This window comes from Schistocerca serialis, chromosome 8, assembly GCF_023864345.2.
Source record: "Schistocerca serialis cubense isolate TAMUIC-IGC-003099 chromosome 8, iqSchSeri2.2, whole genome shotgun sequence".
NCBI classification, from domain to species: domain Eukaryota; kingdom Metazoa; phylum Arthropoda; class Insecta; order Orthoptera; family Acrididae; genus Schistocerca; species Schistocerca serialis.
In genome coordinates this window covers 559,830,107-559,849,300 of record NC_064645.1, presented here as the reverse complement: position 1 = coordinate 559,849,300, position 19,194 = coordinate 559,830,107, and the positions used below count along the sequence as shown (strand labels likewise).

The 19,194-nt window shown below is 41.3% G+C and overlaps 1 protein-coding gene across 2 annotated transcripts in view; it reads left to right on the top strand.

Moving 5' to 3' along the window:
- The window catches only part of LOC126416082 (protein numb), a 234,531-nt gene that overhangs the window by 195,614 nt on the left and 19,723 nt on the right, over positions 1–19,194 (top strand). For both annotated transcript variants that reach the window (XM_050083570.1, XM_050083569.1), the window contains 2 exons: positions 10,581–10,743; positions 17,121–17,367. In XM_050083570.1, the coding sequence (XP_049939527.1) occupies positions 10,581–10,743; positions 17,121–17,367 (410 nt within the window). The remainder of the gene's footprint in view (positions 1–10,580; positions 10,744–17,120; positions 17,368–19,194) is intronic.

The window sequence follows — 19,194 nt, the reverse complement described above, 5'->3', positions numbered from 1 at the left end:
TACCCTCAGATTTCAAGAAGAATATAATAATTCCAATCCCAAAGAAAGCACGTGGTGACAAGTGTGAAAATTACCTGACTATTAGTTTAGAAAGTCACGATTTCAAGATGTTGTTGTTGTGGTCTTCAGTCCTGAGACTGGTTTGATGCAGTTCTCCATGTTACTCTATCCTGTGCAAGCTTCTTCATCTCCCAGTACCTACAGCAATCTACATCCTTCTGAATCTGCTTAGTGTCTTCATCTCTTGGTCTCCATCTACGATTTTTACCCTCCACGCTGCCCTCCAATACTAAATTGGTGATCCCTTGATGCCTCAGAACATGTCCTACCAACCAATCCCGTCTTCTGGTCAAGTTGTGCCACAAACTTCTCTTCTCCCTAATCCTGTTCAATACTTCCTCATTAGTTACGTGATCTACCCATCTAATCTTCAGCATTCTTCTGTAGCACCACATTTCGAATGCTTCTATTCTCTTCTTGTCCAAACTATTTATCGTCCATGTTTCACTTCCATACATGACTACACTCCATACAAATACTTTCAGAAATGACTTCCTGACACTTAAATCTATACTCGATGTTAACAAATTTCTCTTCTTCAGAAACGCTTTCCTTGCCATTGCCAGTCTACATTTTATATCCTCTCTACTTTGACCATCATCAGTTATTTTTCTCCCCAAATAGCAAAACTCCTTTACTACTTTAAGTGTCTCATTTCCTAATCTAATTCCCTCAGCATCACCCGACTTAATTCGACTACATTCCATTATTCTCGTTTTGCTTTCGTTGATGTTCATCTTATATCCTCCTTTCAAGACACTGTCCATTCCATTCAACTGCTCTTCCAAGTCCTTTGCTGTCTCTGACAGAATTACAATGTCATCGGCGAACCTCAAAGTTTTTATTTCTTCTCCATGGATTTTAATACCTACTCCGAATTTTTCTTTTGTTTCCTTTACTGCTTGCTCAATATACAGATTGAATAACATCGGGGAGAGGCTACAACCCTGTCTCACTCCTTTCCCAACCACTGCTTCCATTTCATGCCCCTTGACACTTACAACTGCCATCTGGTTTCTGTACAAATTGTAAATAGCCTTTCGCTCCCTGTATTTTACCCCTGCCACCTTTAGAATTTGAAAGAGAGTATTCTAGTCAACATTGTCAAAAGCTTTCTCTAAGTCTACAAATGGTAGAAACGTAGGTTTGCCTTTCCTTAATCTTTCTTTTAAGATAAGTCGTAAGGTCAGTATTGCCACACGTGTTCCAGTGTTTCTACGGAATCCAAACTGATCTTCCCCGAGGTTGGCTTCTACTAGTTTTTCCATTCGTCTGTAAAGAATTCGTGTTAGTATTTTGCAGCTGTGACTTATTAAACTGATAGTTCGGTAATTTTCACATCTGTCAACACCTGCTTTCTTTGGGATTGGAATTATTATATTCTTCCTGAAGTCTGAGGGTATTTTGCCTGTTTCATACATCTTGCTCACCAGATGGTAGAGTTTTGTCAGGACTGGCTCTCCCAAGGCCGTCAGTAGTTCCAATGGAATGTTGTCTACTCCGGGGGCCTTGTTTCGACTCAGGTCTTTCAGTGCTCTGTCAAACTCTTCACGCGGTATCGTATCTCCCATTTCATCTTCATCTACATCCTCTTCCATGTCCATAATATTGTACTCAAGCACATCGCCCTTGCATAGACCCTCTATATACTCCTTCCACCTTTCTGCTTTCCCTTCTTTGCTTAGAACTGGCTTTCCATCAAAGCTCTTGATATTCGTGCAAGTGGTTCTTGTTTCTCCAAAGGTCTCTTTAATTTTCCTGTAGGCAGTATCTATCTTACCCCTAGTGAGATAAGCCTCTACATCCTTACATTTGTCCTCTAGCCATCCCTGCTTAGCCGTTTTGCACTTCCTGTCGATCTCATTTTTGAGACGTTTGTATTCCTTTTTGCCCGCTTCATTTACTGCATTTTTATATTTTCTCCTTTCATCAATTAAATTCAATATTTCTTCTGTTACCCAAGGATTTCTACTAGCCCTCGTCTTTTTACCTACTTGATCATCTGCTGCCTTCACTACTCCATCCCTCAAAGCTACCCATTCTTCTTCTACTGTATTTCTTTCCACCATACCTGTCAATTGCTCCCTTATGCTCTCCCTGAAACTCTGTACAACCTCTGGTTCTTTCAGTTTTCCAGGTCCCATCTCCTTAAATTCCCACCTATTTGCAATTTCTTCAGTTTTTACCTACAGTTCATAACCATGAGATTGTGGTCAGAGTCCACATCTGACCCTGGAAATTAAAACCTGATTCCTAAATCTCTGTCGCACCATTATATAATCTATCTGAAACATTCCAGTATCTCCAGGCCTCTTCCATGTATACAACCTTCTTTCATGATTCTTGAACCAAGTGTTAGCTATGATTATGTTGTGCTCTGTGCAAAATTCTACCAGGCGGCTTCCTCTTTCATTTCTTAGCCCCAATCCATATTCACCGACTATGTTTCCTTCTCTCCCTTTTCCTACACTCGAATTCCAGTCACCCATGACTATTAAATTTTCGTCTCCCTTCACTATCTGAATAATTTCTTTTATTTCATCATACATTTCTTCAATTTCTTCGTCATCTGCAGAGCTAGTTGGCATATAAACTTGTACTACTGTAGTAGGTGTGGGCTTCGTATCTATCTTGGCCACAATAATGCGTTCACTATGCTGTTTGTAGTAGCTTACCCGCATTCCTATTTTCCTATTCATTATTAAACCTACTCCTGCATTACCCCTATTTGATTTTGTGTTTATAACCCTGCATTCACCTGACCAAAAGTCTTGTTCCTCCTGCCACCGAACTTCACTAATTCCCACTATACCTAACTTCAACCTATCCATTTCCCTTTTTAAATTTTCTAACCTACCTGCTCGATTGAGGGATCTGACATTCCACGCTCCGATCCTGATAACGACATCCTCCTGAGTAGTCCCCACCCGGAGATCCGAATGGGGGACTATTTTACCTCCGGAATATTTTACCCAAGAGGACGCCATCATTTAATCATACAGTAAAGCTGCATGCCCTCGGAAAAAATTACGGCTGTAGTTTCCCATTGCTTTCAGCCGTTCGCAGTACCAGCACAGCAAGGCCGTTTTGGTTATTGTTACAAGGCCAGATCAGTCAATCATCCAGACTGTTGTCCTTGCAACTACTGAAAAGGCTGCTGCCCCCCCTCTTCAGGAACCACATGTTTGTCTGGCCTCTCAACAGATATCCCTCCGTTGTGGTTGCATCTACGGTACGGCTATCTGTATCGCTGAGGCATGCAAGCCTCCCCACCAACGGCAAGGTCCATGGTTCATGGGGGGGGTTTCAAGATACTGACACAAATTCTTTACAGATGAATGGAAAAACTGGTAAAAGCATATCTTGGAGAAGATCGGATTGGATTCTGTAGAAATGTTGGAACACGCAAGGCAATAGTGACCCTCCGACTTGACTTAGAAGATAGGTTTAGGAAAGGCAAACCAACATTTGTAGCATTTGTAGACTTAGAGGAAGTGTTTGACAATATTGACTGGATTACTCTCTCTCAAATTCTGAAGGTGGCAGGGGTAAAATACAGGGATATAAAGGCTATTTACAATTTGCACAGAAACCAGATGGCAGTTATAAGAGACGAGAGGGCATGAAAGGGAAGCAGTGGTTGGGAAGGAAGTGAGAGAGGATTGTAGCCTATCACTGATGTTATTCTTTCTGTATATTGGACAAAATAAATAAATAAATAAATAAAAGTACGAAGTAGGAATTAAAATCCACGGAGAAGAAATAAAAGCTTGAGAGCGTTTGCCGATGACATTGTAATTCTGTGAGAGACAGCAAAGTACCTGGAAGAGGAACTGAACAGTGTCTTGAAAGGAGGACATAAGATGAACATCAACAAAAGCAAAACGAGGATAATGGAATGTAGTCGAATTACATCACGTGATGCTGAGGGTATTAGATTAGGAAATGACACACTTAAAGTAGTAAATGAGTTTTGCTGTTTGAGGAGGAAAATCACTGATAATGGTCGAAGTAGACAGGACATAAAATGTGGACTGGCAATGGGAAGAAAAGTGTTTCTGAAGAAAAGAAATTTGCTAACACCGAGTATAGATTTGTCAGGAAGTCTATTCTGAAAGTGTTTGTATGGATTGTACCCATGTATGGAAGTGAAACATGGATGATAAATGGTTTAGCCAAGAAGAGAATAGAAGCTTTCGAAATGTGGCGCTACAGAAGAGTGCTGAAGATTAAATGGGTAGATTACATAACTAATGAGGTGGTACTGAATAGAATTGGGGCGAACAGCAGTTTGTGGTACAACTTGACTAGAAGAAGGGATCGGTTGGTAGGACACATTCTGAGGCATCAAGGGATCACCAGTTTAATACTGGAGGGAAGTGTAGAGAAAAAATCGTAGAGGGAGACTAAGAGATGAATACGATAAGCAGATTCAGAAAGACATAGGTTGCAGTAGTTACTTGGAGATGAAGAAGCTTGCAAAGGATAGAGTAGGACTGAGAGCTGCACCAAACCAGTCTGTGGATTGAAGACCACAACTCAACACACGAAACACAGTGCCTGGAAAGTACTTACTTTAGGGTGACAGTTCCTGGTATTGCCGATAGGAATTCTTAATGTACAGGTATTGTGTATTTAAACCGGGGACCTAGAAAGACAGAGAGGCTTTGTCCCGCTGTAACCCTCACTGGTTCACAACCCCACAACAGGCCATAGCAGTCCACCCGCGCCACACTGAACCCAGGATTATTGTGCGGTTTGGCCACCAGTGGACCCCTGCCCCCGGGAACGTCTCATACCAGACGAGTGTAACCCCAAATGTTTGTGTGAGTAATCACAGTGTACGCATACTTGGAGACAGTGTTTGCGCAGCAATCACTGACATAGTGTAACTGAGGCAGAGTAAGGGAAAACCCCCTTAAAAACCATCCACAGACCTCAGCACTGATCTGCAAGGTGGATTCGTGCCAGGGACCAGCATGCCTTCCCGCTTGGGAAGCAGCACATTAGACCACGTGGCTAGGTGGGCAGGCATAATGTACAGGTACTGTACTGTTAGTTTCCTTAAGAGAAAGGTCACAGTACAGTAATTTTTGAAATTCAGTTATAGTGATAAACAAATTTATAGGTAGAACGAATGCAGTGATACATTTTCTTATTACTAGTTTAGGCAACTGTGAAACGAAAATTGTTCTCTTAATAATTGCAAAAACCAAATTCTATGCATTTTGTGTAATCAGTCTTACAGAATTTAGTTTACTTTGCTCAGTTGCTCTACCACTTGTTTCTACAAAAAGTACTGTGAGGAGGTTAGAAAACACTCTAAAATAAGTCATATATTAAATAGGGTTTCAGTGTGTGAAATTGCTTATATGCTTGTTATGAGATGGAAGTGCTGGCCACAATTTATTATTTTTCTTGATTCAGTTTTCCTGTAATACAAAACTATTTATTTTTTTATTCAGGCTCAGAGTTGTGGGAGTTTTTAAGTGTTACGCAAGTGAACATTATTTCTGGACAGACAGACAAACAAGAAAGAAATTAGCAACAACCTGCTACCTCCTATTTTGCCAGGTATTAAAGTTCTCGAAAGTAAACAGACGTTAAGCAAAAAGAAATGTGTCACCCTTACTAAGTAGTTTCACTTTGAATACCACTGGACAAAATTTAGTGAATTAGCTTTTGTCAAATACGCCAGATGTGTTATACTGTGAAAAAGAGAATAACCCTACGAAGAAGGTGAAATAGGAAAGGAAAGAATGTGATTTTCTTCTACACCTGTGCTTTTCTTTCTCTTAGCCTATTTGTTGTAGTGGCACAGCAAGTCCAAATATCATCAGACTTCCTTCAGTAAGGACCAGTTTGTTGCTTTTTTGCCATATCCAGTTCATCTTTTTGTCATTCTGTGATTCCAAGAGTCAGCAACATAAGTATTCTTTCGTCAGACCCTGTAGTAGTTACCAGAGAAGCAAATCCCATCGCAAGTATCCTACACAACTACTTTCGGAACTATGGCATAGGCTGGATCCATTTGTTTCATCGTTATGATTTCTGTGCTTTATGATTTTTATGTGGTGTGTTCTTCATGGCTTGCACGGAAAAATAACTACTTCATTCCTGCCATTGTGACATATCAAATTTATTTCTTGAAGAAATACATCATCCAGTTATTTATTGTTGTTTTCCTTCAAGTAATGCAGTCCACAGCCACGGAGCTCAACTACCATGAATAATTAATAAATTTACTTGTTATTGAGCCTTTGGTCTAAAGAGATGAAAATTCCATTTGATGCATACTTATTCTTTGGCTGGTATAGCCATGTGGTTGATTAACAAAGCTGCACTGTCAGATATTGGAAGTGGCAAACTGAGTTTGTACATACGATGGAAAACAGATGTTCACTGTGTAACGTCCGCCACATTCCAGTCAGCTAAACTCCTTGAACACTTATTGAAATACCACCAAATGCATGTCGTCTGTGAGTGATGTTAAGTCTTGGTGGTATGTGAATGCTATTAAAAAAGACGCTTTCATTTAGCCAGAGTCATACAGTCAGGGCAGTTCATTCTTGTAACATGTTGTGGTATCACGTATCAGTACCACTCCACAGGCATAAAGTTGGTTATGGAATTGCAAAGTTCCATCAGACGTTGATAGCGGTCATGTGGGATTCGGCAGACCCAGTGGAGCACGCCCAGTAAGCCAGGCCTCCATTGGCTCCCTACCACGATTGCCCTCTGCTGCTGCAATACAAGACAGTTGGCAGCTGATACACAGGCCACACGCGATTGGAGCTTCTCTGCTACATGATGCTCCGCCGATGCCGCGTAGTTGTGAGTCCAACACCCACCATGGTGTGTTGCTGGAACAGAAACCCCAAACGTGGATGATTGGCAGGGCCAACTGGATGCTGTTCGGCCAGTTGGCTGTGTTTGAACATCGTGACAGCGTCCAGGAATGGGTGGATCACATCACACATGTGATCCATCACGCTGCCGATCTGTCCATACCAATGTCTTTTGGCCCTCTTCAGAGGCGACCTGTCTCTTGGTGGACAGAAGAGTGCCATTTAGCCATCCAGAACGGGCGTGCAGCTCTTAGACGGTTTAAATGCCGCCTGACAGCAGACAATCTCTCAACCTTTCGAATTGTGAGAGCCAAGGCTCACCGTGTCTCATGGCAGGAGTTCGTAGATTCCATCAACCATTACACTTGTTCCACAAAAGTATGGGAAGCCGTCTGGAGGATTTCCAGTAAACACAGCCGTTTACCGATAGTTGCAGTGTTGAACGAGGGGTACCTCCAAACAACACGTAGAAACATTGCTCAGACGCTGACCGAGCATTTTGCACTAACTACTGCCAATGAAAGCCAGGATCCAGCATTTCGTCACTACCGTGCGGCCTTTGAGTGGGAAAAGTTGGACTTCATGTTGAACATTTCTGAGGCCTACAACTGCCCTTTATCCATGTGGGAGCTCGAATCAGCACTGACTGAGACTTCTGAAACCACACCCAGTCCCAACCACATCTGGTACTGCATGCTTCGACATCTACCAGTGGTATCGAAGGAAATCCTCCTTGAATGTTTAAATCTAATATGGCAGACAGGTGTCTTCCCCAACTCTTGGAGGGAGGCAGTTCTAATCCCTCTCCTCAAACCAGGAGAGGACTGCACACGTCCCAGTAGTTATCAGAGTATCGCCTTGATGAGCTGTGTAGGAAAGACCCTGGAACGGATGCTTAACTGTTGTCTGGACTGGCTTTTAGAGACCAGGCAACTCCTTAGCCGCTCTCAGTGTAGATTCTGAAGATTTCGGTCCACAGTAGACAACATAACCCTCCTAGAAGCAGCTATTCAGCAGGCTTTCCTCCGTCATCATCGCTGTATCGGCATATTCTTTGATATCAGTAAGGCATACTGTATTCTGGCACAACTGCATCATTGGGGCTTTCATGGCCACCTCCCCACTTTCATTCGGTCTTTTCTGTCTCAGCGGTTTTTCGGACCTGAGTTGACAGTGTGAACTGTCTGATCAGTTTCAGCAGGAGAATGGTGTCCCCCAGGGCAGTGTCTTAAGTGTTACCCTCTTTGCCATAGCCATCAAAAGTATAACATCTATGGTAAGGAGTCCAGTACAGTGCTCCTTATTTGTGGGCGACTTTGCTGTTTGCTGTTCCTCTTCCAGTGTTGCAACGGTGAGCCGTCAGTTGCAACTTACAGTGCGGCGGTTAGAGGAGTGGGCTGCAAAGACTGGTTTTCAGATTTCTACCGGTGAGAGTGAGTGAGTGAGTGAGTGAGTGAGCGTGTGTGTGTGTGTGTGTGTGTGTGTGTGTGTGTGTGTGTGTGTGTGTGTGTGTGCATTTCAGTCATTCTCGTCGTCCTTTTAATTTGCCTGCCTTGCGTATTGGGGGACACTATCCTACATTTTAGAGAGACAGTGCAATTTCTGGGCCTCAGGTTTGACTGGTTGCCATACCTACTTGCAAGCTAGAACCCTGAAAGCACTGAACATCCTTAAGTGCCTCAGCTACAGGTCTTGGGGAGTGGACAGGGCACATATCCTCCAGTTTTATCGAGCTTTTGGGCGTTCGAGACTGGACTATGGGTGCATGGTGTGTGGGTCAGCAAGGCCCTCTTATTTGTGGATACTTGACGCTGTCCATCATGCGAGGATTCAACTGGCCACGGGTGATTATTTGACCAGTTTCATAGCAAGCCTCTGTGCTGAGGTGGAAGAACTGCCACTTACCATCCGGTGTCAGCTGCTCCTGGTGAGCCATGCTTGTAAGTTCCTCACAGCTCTGACTTCACCTGCACACCATATTGTTGCTCTTCTGCCTCTGGAGTGCCTTTTTTCCAACCGTCCACGAGCCATGATGCCGTTTGGGGTCCATTTTAACGTGTGCTGGAGTCCCTCAGTGTGGAGCCCGTATGTCCCCAAATCCAGGGTTTTAGTTCCTGCCACCCTGGTTACTGAAGAGGCCCAGAGTGATTTAGATTTGGTGTGGTACAAAAGAGATTGCACTCCTGCTTCCATTTTTAATGCAACATTTTCTGCCATTTTATCTGAGCGCCACGACTATGTAGCTGTTTCTACGGATGGGTCAAAACAGGGATTCCGTTGGTTGCTCTGTTGTTTTTCCAGATCGTGTCCTCGAAGTCCAACTGCCTCAAGCATTTACTGTCTTTGATGTAGAATTGTCTGCGATCTTGCGGGCACTGTAGCAGATGAGTTGCTCTTTCCGTCCTAAATTTCTTGTCTGTTGTGATTCACTAAGTGCCCTTCACTCATTGCAACATTTGTATCCAGTAGATAAAATAGTCCAGACCATCCAGGTTGCCCTCCTCCAACTAAAACAACTGGGGAAGGAGGTGGAGCTCACGAGTCATGGGTCGGTGAGAGGATGAGTGGCTGGAAATGACTGACAATAAGCTTCGTTTAGTCAAGGCCACAATGTGTCTGTGGTGTACTTCCTTCCAGCCACATAGACGGGACGAGGTTCTCCTCACTTTGCTTCGTATAGGCCACAGTCCTGTGATGCATGGCTTCCTGCTCCGGTGAGAGGACCCTCCAATGTGTGGTACTTGGAGTGTCCAGGTCACTGTGTGCCACGTTTTATTAGATTGTGTTTTATTTTCTGACCAAGCGGGCCATGGCTGACTTGCCAGCAGATCTGTCATCTCTTTTAGGCAATACTCAAATGAATGTGGTTAAAGTTTTAAAGTTCTGTGACTTGTCGAATGGTTTTACTAAGATTTTAGGGAGAGGTTCTTAATTTGTTCACAGGGTGACCGGCTCGCCCATATTTTACGTAAGTGGCCAACCAGTGACAATTTCCTGTGGCATCTTTAGTGCTCCTTTCTCGTTTTCCTTACATTTTATTTTCTTATGCAGCATTTTTCATCTTTACCCACTTTCTTTGGGTATATGCTTCCATTTTACTAAATTTGTCCACATTCATTTCTTTTAATGTTTGTCAGGGTGCTGATCTGGACTCTCCTCTTGCATTATTTGTAAAGGCTCTTTGTACACCTAAAAAAATACAAAAAGTAAATCTTCTGTTTCCTTTGTTGGCTTGTTTGCTAAGCATTTTTGCTATTGTACAGCTTTTCTACGATGACGGTTGCTGCATCGTTCTTAGCCCACCTCTCCTTACCATTGTATGGGAAGTCCCACACAACACATTATGTTACTGTTAAGATTCAGGTATATTCTTCGTAGAGGGGGGAGGGGGGGGGGAAGAGAGAGAGAGAGAGAGAGAGAGAGAGAGAGAGAGAGAGAGGGGGGGGGGGAGAGAGAGAGAGAGAGAGAGAGAGAGAGAGAGAGAGAGAGAGAGAGAATTTGGATTTTTTGAATAAAATAATGTAAATGTGCATTTTTAAAATGATACAGCACTATCTTAGTGGAAAATTAATATTTTTGTGCTAAATGTTAGGTGGTATTGCACTGGAAATGATCAGTGAAATAATGAGTCGTACAACCGAATACTAACCTTAACTGTTATCACTTTTACAGCAATCTACGACGACTACGACCAGCTCTACCACAGCAGCCCGCCCACTGCCAGCGCCTGCCCCTGTGGCATCCACAGCAGCAGCATTTGCCACAAATGCTGTTGGAGCTGTCCATTCTTCTAACAGCATATTCTCTGCTACCTTCAACAGTGTCGGTGTAAGCGGTTAGTAATCAGCAAGAAGTAACTTATAAGAGGTTTTTCCTATGGATTCTTGTGATTTGTATGGGCAGTGTCCAGGTCTTGAGATCTTGTTAAGCAACAAGAGAAATAGGCTGAAGGTGCTCTGTACCTACATGTGCATTTGGACTATGAAATCCATTGTATATTGTGTTGTACAGCATACTCCACACCAGTTGAAACAGATGTCTTTTATCATGTTGAAATTCTCAATGCTGATGACCTTCTGGTACGATAACTTCCTTATGTAGTGGCAGGACAATGACATATTCATCACTCTAGAATCCTTCACATTATTGCTCAATGACCTGCATTGGAGAGCCTTCCAGACATGAGTAGCAGTGACTCAATCAACTGTGTGACATTCTGTGCATGAAGCAGCAGGCACCTGTCGTCAGTTGTGTCTAGAGACTCCTCTCCTGCTGTCCAAAAACCTCTGGACATCTAAGTACACACACACACACACACACACACACACACACACACACACAAGGAATCGTAATTAGGAAGCGAGCAGACTGCTCACCAGGTAGCAGATGTTTTGAGTCATCAACAGCCGCACGAAAAAGAGAAATAAAACTTCCTAGCTTTTGGAATAAATCATTTACAGTAAGAATAAAATAATCTGTACAATTCAGGTGTAGATGGTCTTAGTCTAGTGAGCATTGCCTTATTCTTCTGTCTACATTTCAGGTCTACGTCTCCTAATACTTCTTACAATGTGTCAATGCTTGCACCAACACTCCATTTTCTATGCTTCTGGTCTCCAGTTGTCTTCACATTCGTAATTGTTAGGTGTTCACAAAGACAACAGACTGTGATTATGCTAAAAAGTAACACCCTCAGGTTTGGACTGAGATGCAGTTGTATAAGCACTTTTGTGATATCTGTGATTTTATTAACTTTTTAAAATTTGTATCATTTTTTTCTTAGAAAGCACTGTCACATGATTTGGGTAAGTAGAAGGCTACAATAACACAATATCAGTTAATTGCACTAGAAAGTAATTGCAGTTTCCCCTCTGCAATATTTCAAGGCTATGTGTGTTTTATTTTGACTGTTATATCTTGCCACAATTCATCTGGAATAAAAGTAATTCTTGTCCAGAAGCCTGCAATTTTTACATATTTTTCAATATAGTGAAACATTTCTTTTACAGTTTTGGCAATAATGCATTTATCTTCACTACATTGATAGCTCATGATCCTAAATGTGAAATAAATTATAGAAAGAAGCTTCCTTTTAGAAAAGTGTTTGAGGTCTGTCACATGTATTAATAGCCAGTCTCTTATTGTTGTAGATACACATTATCAAGTATAGATTTCAAGTACACTGTATAAAGATTCTCAGACTTTTCCTATTGCAGTTAATGTTAAATGATAAGATAATTATTTTGATGCTCAATAGAGATATACATCATGTTGCATTGCTGATAAATAGTTTGCAGTGAGCATTCTCGATCAATAGAATCTTAAAATTTATGTGCCTCACAGAAACATAAGGGAGCTTTACACACACAAATGATTGTTGATACACTTCTTGTAGCTAAATTCAAATTGCAGCTCTGCATAAATAATCTCTTACAGCATACAGCCATCAATTACTCTGCAATTGTGCACGGCGTCTTGAGTGACAGCCCAAGACATATCCACGTCTATTGCATTCTTCGGGGTTAAACTACATTTCATGGTGCTCGTATGAACAAAATTTGGCACAGGCAAATCATGTGGATGTTGTGACAACAAAGTTAAACATTCTTGTTTACATTAGAATGGTATTAAAAAGACTTGATACAATGCGTATTAAATATTAGTTGTCAAATAGAATTATCTCTGAGAAAACAAATCTACTGATAACATTCTTTTTTCAGAGAGAGGGAAAAAATTATTATGAGAATTGTGGAAGGAGCAAAGAATAGGCAAACATGTAAATTTCTGTTCAGAAGCCTTGATTTATTGACAGTTTGTTGTGTTGTGTTGTGTTGTGTGTGTGTGTGTGTGTGTGTGTGTGTGTGTGTGTGTGTGTCAGGAACCTCAACATTTTTGGAAATATTCTTTGAAAAGGTGTATCGCACAGGATGCATGTAAGCTGTTACATTACTGCTTCATACTATTTGGAACTGCTCTGTATTTTATGACATCAAAGACCTACACTAAAATTGTAGAATGAAGCATAAAATACTATTTAAAAATTCAAATGTTGTTGGAAACTAGAATAATTCATGTACAATGGGTATAAATAAGTAAAATTGTTGTTATTGATATATATGGTAAATTTTCTTTGTCCTGACATATAAACACAAACTAGTGTGGTGTATAGTAATATAACGAAACACCATGAATGACTCATTAAATGCCTCAGTCTCATAACTATACGATATACCGTATGATAGTAAGAAACAAAATCAAACCAAACGGTTGATATTTGTTGTTATACAGACACTATCTCATGGCAGTTTTAGATGGGGATTGCTTTGAAGTGTGGTTGTGTAAGATACCGGTAGAGTTCGAGCCTGAACTACCATTACCAGCGCAGCAAAAATTGCACTGTAGCCTTTGCCAAATGCTTCGTGTACTCCAGTTTGGTTTGTTTTATGGATTGCTTGTTTTTCTTATTTTGAAATGAGTAAGAGACTAATCCTGGTGCATAAAGGAATTCAAATGTGACTCTTGTGACAACAGAAGGAATCCGTGATCCCTATGGCCATTACGTCAGTTCTGCTTTCGCGGAAGCACAAAACACGAATGTAGGATGGCAGCCTGCAAGGAGGTGGGGCTTGTTTTTCCTTTCTGCTCCTTTCCATTTGGGCAGTGTTAAGTGCTCATATTTTTATGGTTCTGGCTGGCTGTCACAATATACTGTCTGCATAATACACTGTAGGAAATCCTGAAGTGTCAGTGCAAGATCGAAAGAAATGCATCCCGCAGCTGTGAGTATTAAAATCCTAATGGTAAACTGCCGCAGTATTCTCAACAAAATGCCAGAGTTTGAAGTGTTACTGAAAAGCAGTGAATCTCACATAATACTAGATACAGAAAACTGATCGAAACCTGAAATTGGTAGCAATGAGATTTGGAGGGAAATGTAAGTGCGTATCGAAAGGATAGGCAAATGGGAAATGAAGGTGGTGTATTTGTTGCACAAAAAACTCAAATTCACCAAGGTAGAAATTGATGCTGCATGTGAGCTTGTTTTGACAAGAATCGGTATCAGGGGTGGGCATAAAATGATAATTGGATCCTTGTATGGCCCACTCGACTCGTCCCTGGATGTAACCAAAAAGTCACATAAAACCTCAGTTCACTTGTACAGGACTTCCCCAGTCATACTTTAATCATCGATGGAGATTTTAATCATCCAAAAGTTAATTGCGAAAATTACAGTTTTGTTAGTGGTAGACATGACAATATATCCTATTAATCTTTACTAAATGCCTTCTCTGAAAACTACCTAGCACAGATAGTTAGAAACGCCACTCATGATGGAAATATTTTGGATCTAACCACAACAAATTGACCTGACATCTTTGAAGATGTCCACATTCAAATAGGTATCTGTAACCATGATGCGGTTGTGGCACTAATGATTATCAGAGTACAAAGTACAACAGAAAGATGTTTATGGCCAGTAAACTAGATAAAAATATCTCAGTGAGGAACTTGAAACTTTCTCACAGGGCAGGAATGTGTAGGGGAACTCTGGCTCAAGTTTACAAGAATAGTTGACCATGCACTGGGTAGATATGTACCCAGTAGAACAGTTCATAATGGAAGGAAACCTCCATGACAGACAGTCACTGTAAAGAAACACAGATTACTGCATAATAAGTGTAAAACAAAGTGTATGGCTATAGATGGAGATATGAAATGCATTTGGCTGTCGAGAGCTTTCAGTTGCTATTGTAGCTGAATATTGTCAAATGACTTTTCACAGAACTCAAAGAAATTATGGTCATTTGAAAAGGCTGTTGGTGGCACCAAAGTTAGTGTCCAGTTCTTAGTGAATGAGACAGGAACTGAAATTTAGAGTAGCAAAGCAAAAACTGAAATGCTTAACTCTGTTTTCTAATGTTCCTTTACAAAGGACAACCCAGGAGAATTGTCCCAACTTAACCCTTTTAGTGCCAAATACGATCTGATCGTGATCCAGATTTTCGGCGAAAAATGCCAGTAACGATCTGATCGTGATGCCTTTCTCATTCATTTTTTCCGCGCTTGAAGGCAAAGTTGTTAGTATTTCCTATCAAATGAGAAAGGCATCACGATCAGATCGTTACTGGCATTTTTCGCCGAAAATCTGGATCACGATCAGATCGTATTTGGCACTAAAAGGGTTAATCCTCATACCACTGAAAAGGTGAATGAGTAAAGTATTAGTGTCTGTGGTGTTGAGTAATAGCCAAAACCATTAAAATTGAACAAACTCCAGATTCTATACTGAATTTTCAGCAGAATTAGCCCATATTCTAACTATAATCTTACCATAGATATCTCGAACAAAAAACTGTGCCCAGTTCTTGCATCACAAAACTACTGTCCAATATCCTTGACATTGATTTGTTGTTGAATCATAGAACGTATTCTGAAGCATAATGAGGTATCTCGAACAGAATGACCTCCTCAGTGCCAACCAGCATATATTTCAAAAACATGGATCATGTGAAACCCAACTTGCACTTTTCTTGCATGACATACTGAAAGCTTGGGATCAAGGCAGTCAGGTAGACAGTATATTTCTTGATTTCTGAACAGCATTTGACTCAGTATCACACCTACACGTATTGTGAAAAGTACAATCATATGGAGTATCAAGTGAAATTTGGAAATTTGTGACTGGATTGATGACTTGCTGTTTGTGGTGTAAATTAATGACCTAGCAGATGATATTGATAGTAAAATCAGGCTTTTTGCTGGTGACGCAGTTATCTAATAATGAAGTACTATTTGAAAGAAACTGTGTAGATATTTAGACAGATCTTGATAAAATTTAAAAGTGGTGCAGAGATTGGTAACTTGCTCTAAATGTTCAGAAATATAAAATTTTGCACTTCTCAAAACCACAAAAACATAGTATCCTATGACTACAATATCAATAAGTCTCAGAATCGTCCAATTCATACAAATACCTGGCTGTAGCACGATGTAGGCATACGAAATTAAATGATCATATAGGTTCAGTTGTGGGTAAAGCATATGGTAGATTTCGGTTTATTGGTAGGATACTGGGGAAGCGTTTCTGAAGAAGAGAAATTTGTTAACATTGAGTATAGATTTAGGTGTCAGGAAGTTGTTTCTGAGAGTATTTGTATGGAGTGAAGCTATGTATGGAAGTGAAACATGGACGACATAGTTCGGACAAGAAGAGAATAGAAGCTTTCGAAATGTGGTGTTACCGAAGAATGCTGAAGATTAGATGGGTAGCTCACTTAACTAATGAGGAGTTATTGAATAGAATTGGGGAGAAGAGGAGTTTGTGGCACAACTTGACTAGAAGTAGTGCTCGGTTGGTAGGACATGTTCTGATGCATCAAGGGATCACCAATTTAGTATTGGAGGGCAGCACGGAGGGTAAAATTCGTAGAGGGAGACCAAGAGATGAATACACTAAGCAGATTCAGAAGGATGTAGGCTGCAGTACATACTGGGAGGTGAAGCTGCTTGCACAGGATAGAGTTGCATGGAGAGCTGCATCAAACCAGTCTCAGGACTGAAAACAAAAACAACAACTGGGGAAGTGACAATCAATCTACAAAAGAGATTGCTTACAAATCACTCGGGCAACTGGTTCTAGAATATTGCTCAGGTGTGTGCGACTTGTACCAGATAGGACTGACGGGGGATATTGAACGTATACAAACAAGGGCAGCACGAATGGTCACAGGTTATTTTTTAATCCATGGGAGAGTGTCACAGAGATCTGAATGAACTGAACTGACAGTCGTAAACTATCCCGGGAAAGCCTACTAACAAGAGTTTCAACAACTGGCTCTAAAGGGTTACTCAAGTGATATAATCTCCTACATATTGCTCACATAGGGATTGTGAGAGAATAAGGTTAGAATAATTACTGTAGGCACAGAGGCATTCAAGCAATTGTTCATACCGCCCTCTTGTTCTTCCTGCACTCCATACATGAGTGGAACAGCAAGAAACCCTATTAACCGGTACTATGCAACGTACCCTCTGCCATGCACCTCACTGTAGCTTACAAAGTGTAGATGCAGATGTAGATGTAGTGTATTGCATAACACCAATCATATTCTGTTGTGGATGATGATAAGGAAGAATAATTATTTGTTAAACTGTTGCACTATAGGCAGAACTGGGCAGTAATAGTTTTTGATGTACTGAACATTTACTTAGGTGGGGTGACAATGCAAGCCAACAGCAGCACGGCAATGAGCACGGTGTCATCTGTTGCACCGGCCGTCTTGCCAGCCGTAGCAGCCGTGGCGCTGCCGGCGGCAGCTGCACTCCCTCCCGCAACAGCAGCCACTCACACTGCACCAGTTTCTGTTTCTGCGGCATCTCCGGTGCCGGTCCCAGCTGTGACTGCCTCGCCAGCTGCAGCACCTGCTGTTCCCCCTCGCACGGGCACTCCGTCACCGGCGTAAGTAGCAATAAGGGACTATTGGTCGAGCTCTGTAAATAAACTGAACAATTAATTCACTTATGTTTTTGAAATACACTGTTTTTGAACAGCAAATCTTTCCTAAAGCTACACTTGATTGTAAGTTTGCTTGGCAGTTGTTGCTTGTCAGAGAAAGCAGTTTCAAACTGTAGCTGCATATTTCTCAGAATGAAGAAGAAGGAAGTGTTCACTTGTGGTGTCTAATGATCTGTTGTGGAAACAAGTGTGAAAGCTTCCGTGACCAGTGCAAGCTTGAGTAAAATATCTCTGGGCATTAGGCTATGTTGTACTGAAACTTACTTTGTTTTGGTCATCACTTTTCTGATGGGTTTGATGTGGCCTGACATGACATCCTTTCTTTTACCAAATTGACTTTTCGACTGTCTCTCGCATCAGTCATCTTCAGTGACCAGAATAGTGCAGTTGCAAAGTTTATGTATTTGAGAGCCCAGTACACATAAACAGATTTATAATCTCATCACGAAGCTTACTGCTGCACAAGAGAGTCAGTTCCGGTACATAGTTCCCAGATGAATGTACCATTGTGGTATGTTGTATATGTCAACTGTTAGCTGTGGCAGCCCAATCAGGGAAGGGGCTAAAGAACGTTATTTGGGTGTGATTGGAGTTTATGGATCTCGGTACGAAAGATCAGTCGTAAACAGTCGAGAAAATCAGTAAATTATGAGACAGAATAACTGGCTAGTTACCTTCTGGAGGTGGAATAATTAGTACTGCTAACAGACACACAAAAATGAAAGAGACACAGCATGTTATTTTCAGAACCAATAGTTCCTTCATTGGGGAGGACAGTGTGACCGGTTGGACGACACTGAAAGGAGAGGGTAGGTCACTGGGGTGCTAGGGTGAGAGGCACCCAGCAGCATCTACTCTTTCCCTCACTGCTGGGGCTTAAGCGACCTGCCCTCCCATTTTAACCTTTTCCAACCTGTCCCACTCTTCTCATCAACAAAGGAACTATTAGTTCTGAAAGCAAAGTAGCAAATTACTGTGTCTCTCTCACTTTTTTTTTTGTTATTATTGGCAGTACTACACACTTGACCTCCTGATGGTAAATAGCAGCCAGAACTTGTGTCTACTAGTAATAACCATGTGACTAAATAGTATCTACTGAAGTGTTTGGCATCGTAGGCACAAATGATGTAGTCATAATAGACAGCACTACGCAACATCCCGTACATCACACATTTCTGTTGAAATTTTTTAAGATAGGCAGTTTACTGACTTCCATGCACTGTTTAACATTGGGGAATTCCTTGTGAAGAGAAATTAAGATCTCATGCCAGGGTGGTTTGACAAGTCTGATAAATAAGCAAGAAGAAAATGTTCGTTTTGTAAATAACTCACCATACTTCTTGACATAGTCTCCTTTGAGTGGTGTACTCTTGGTTGAGTGATCGTGCAGCTTTTTTTGTCCCACGGGAAGATAAGTTCTGTCAGACTGCGCAAAATACTTGGTGACTGAAACTAACACTTCGTCACTTGATGAAAATTTCTTCCCAGCAAGCTAGAGTTTGGGCTAAGTCTGGTGAATAGGGTGGATGAGCAACCAGTTCAGAGCCCAAGTCATGCACTTCTGTCAAAGTTATCACTGATATGTAGAATAGTGCATTATTCTGGTGAAAGAGCACATTTTTGTGTGCCATCATGGTCTTTTTTCAGCCAACGTAAGTTTTAAATGATCAAACAATAAACGTAATAGCATACCTGTCAAGTTTTCTGGTTTTCCCGAAAGATTTCCAGATTTTGGATTAGTTGTCCGGTTTTCTGAGTGAACATCATTTT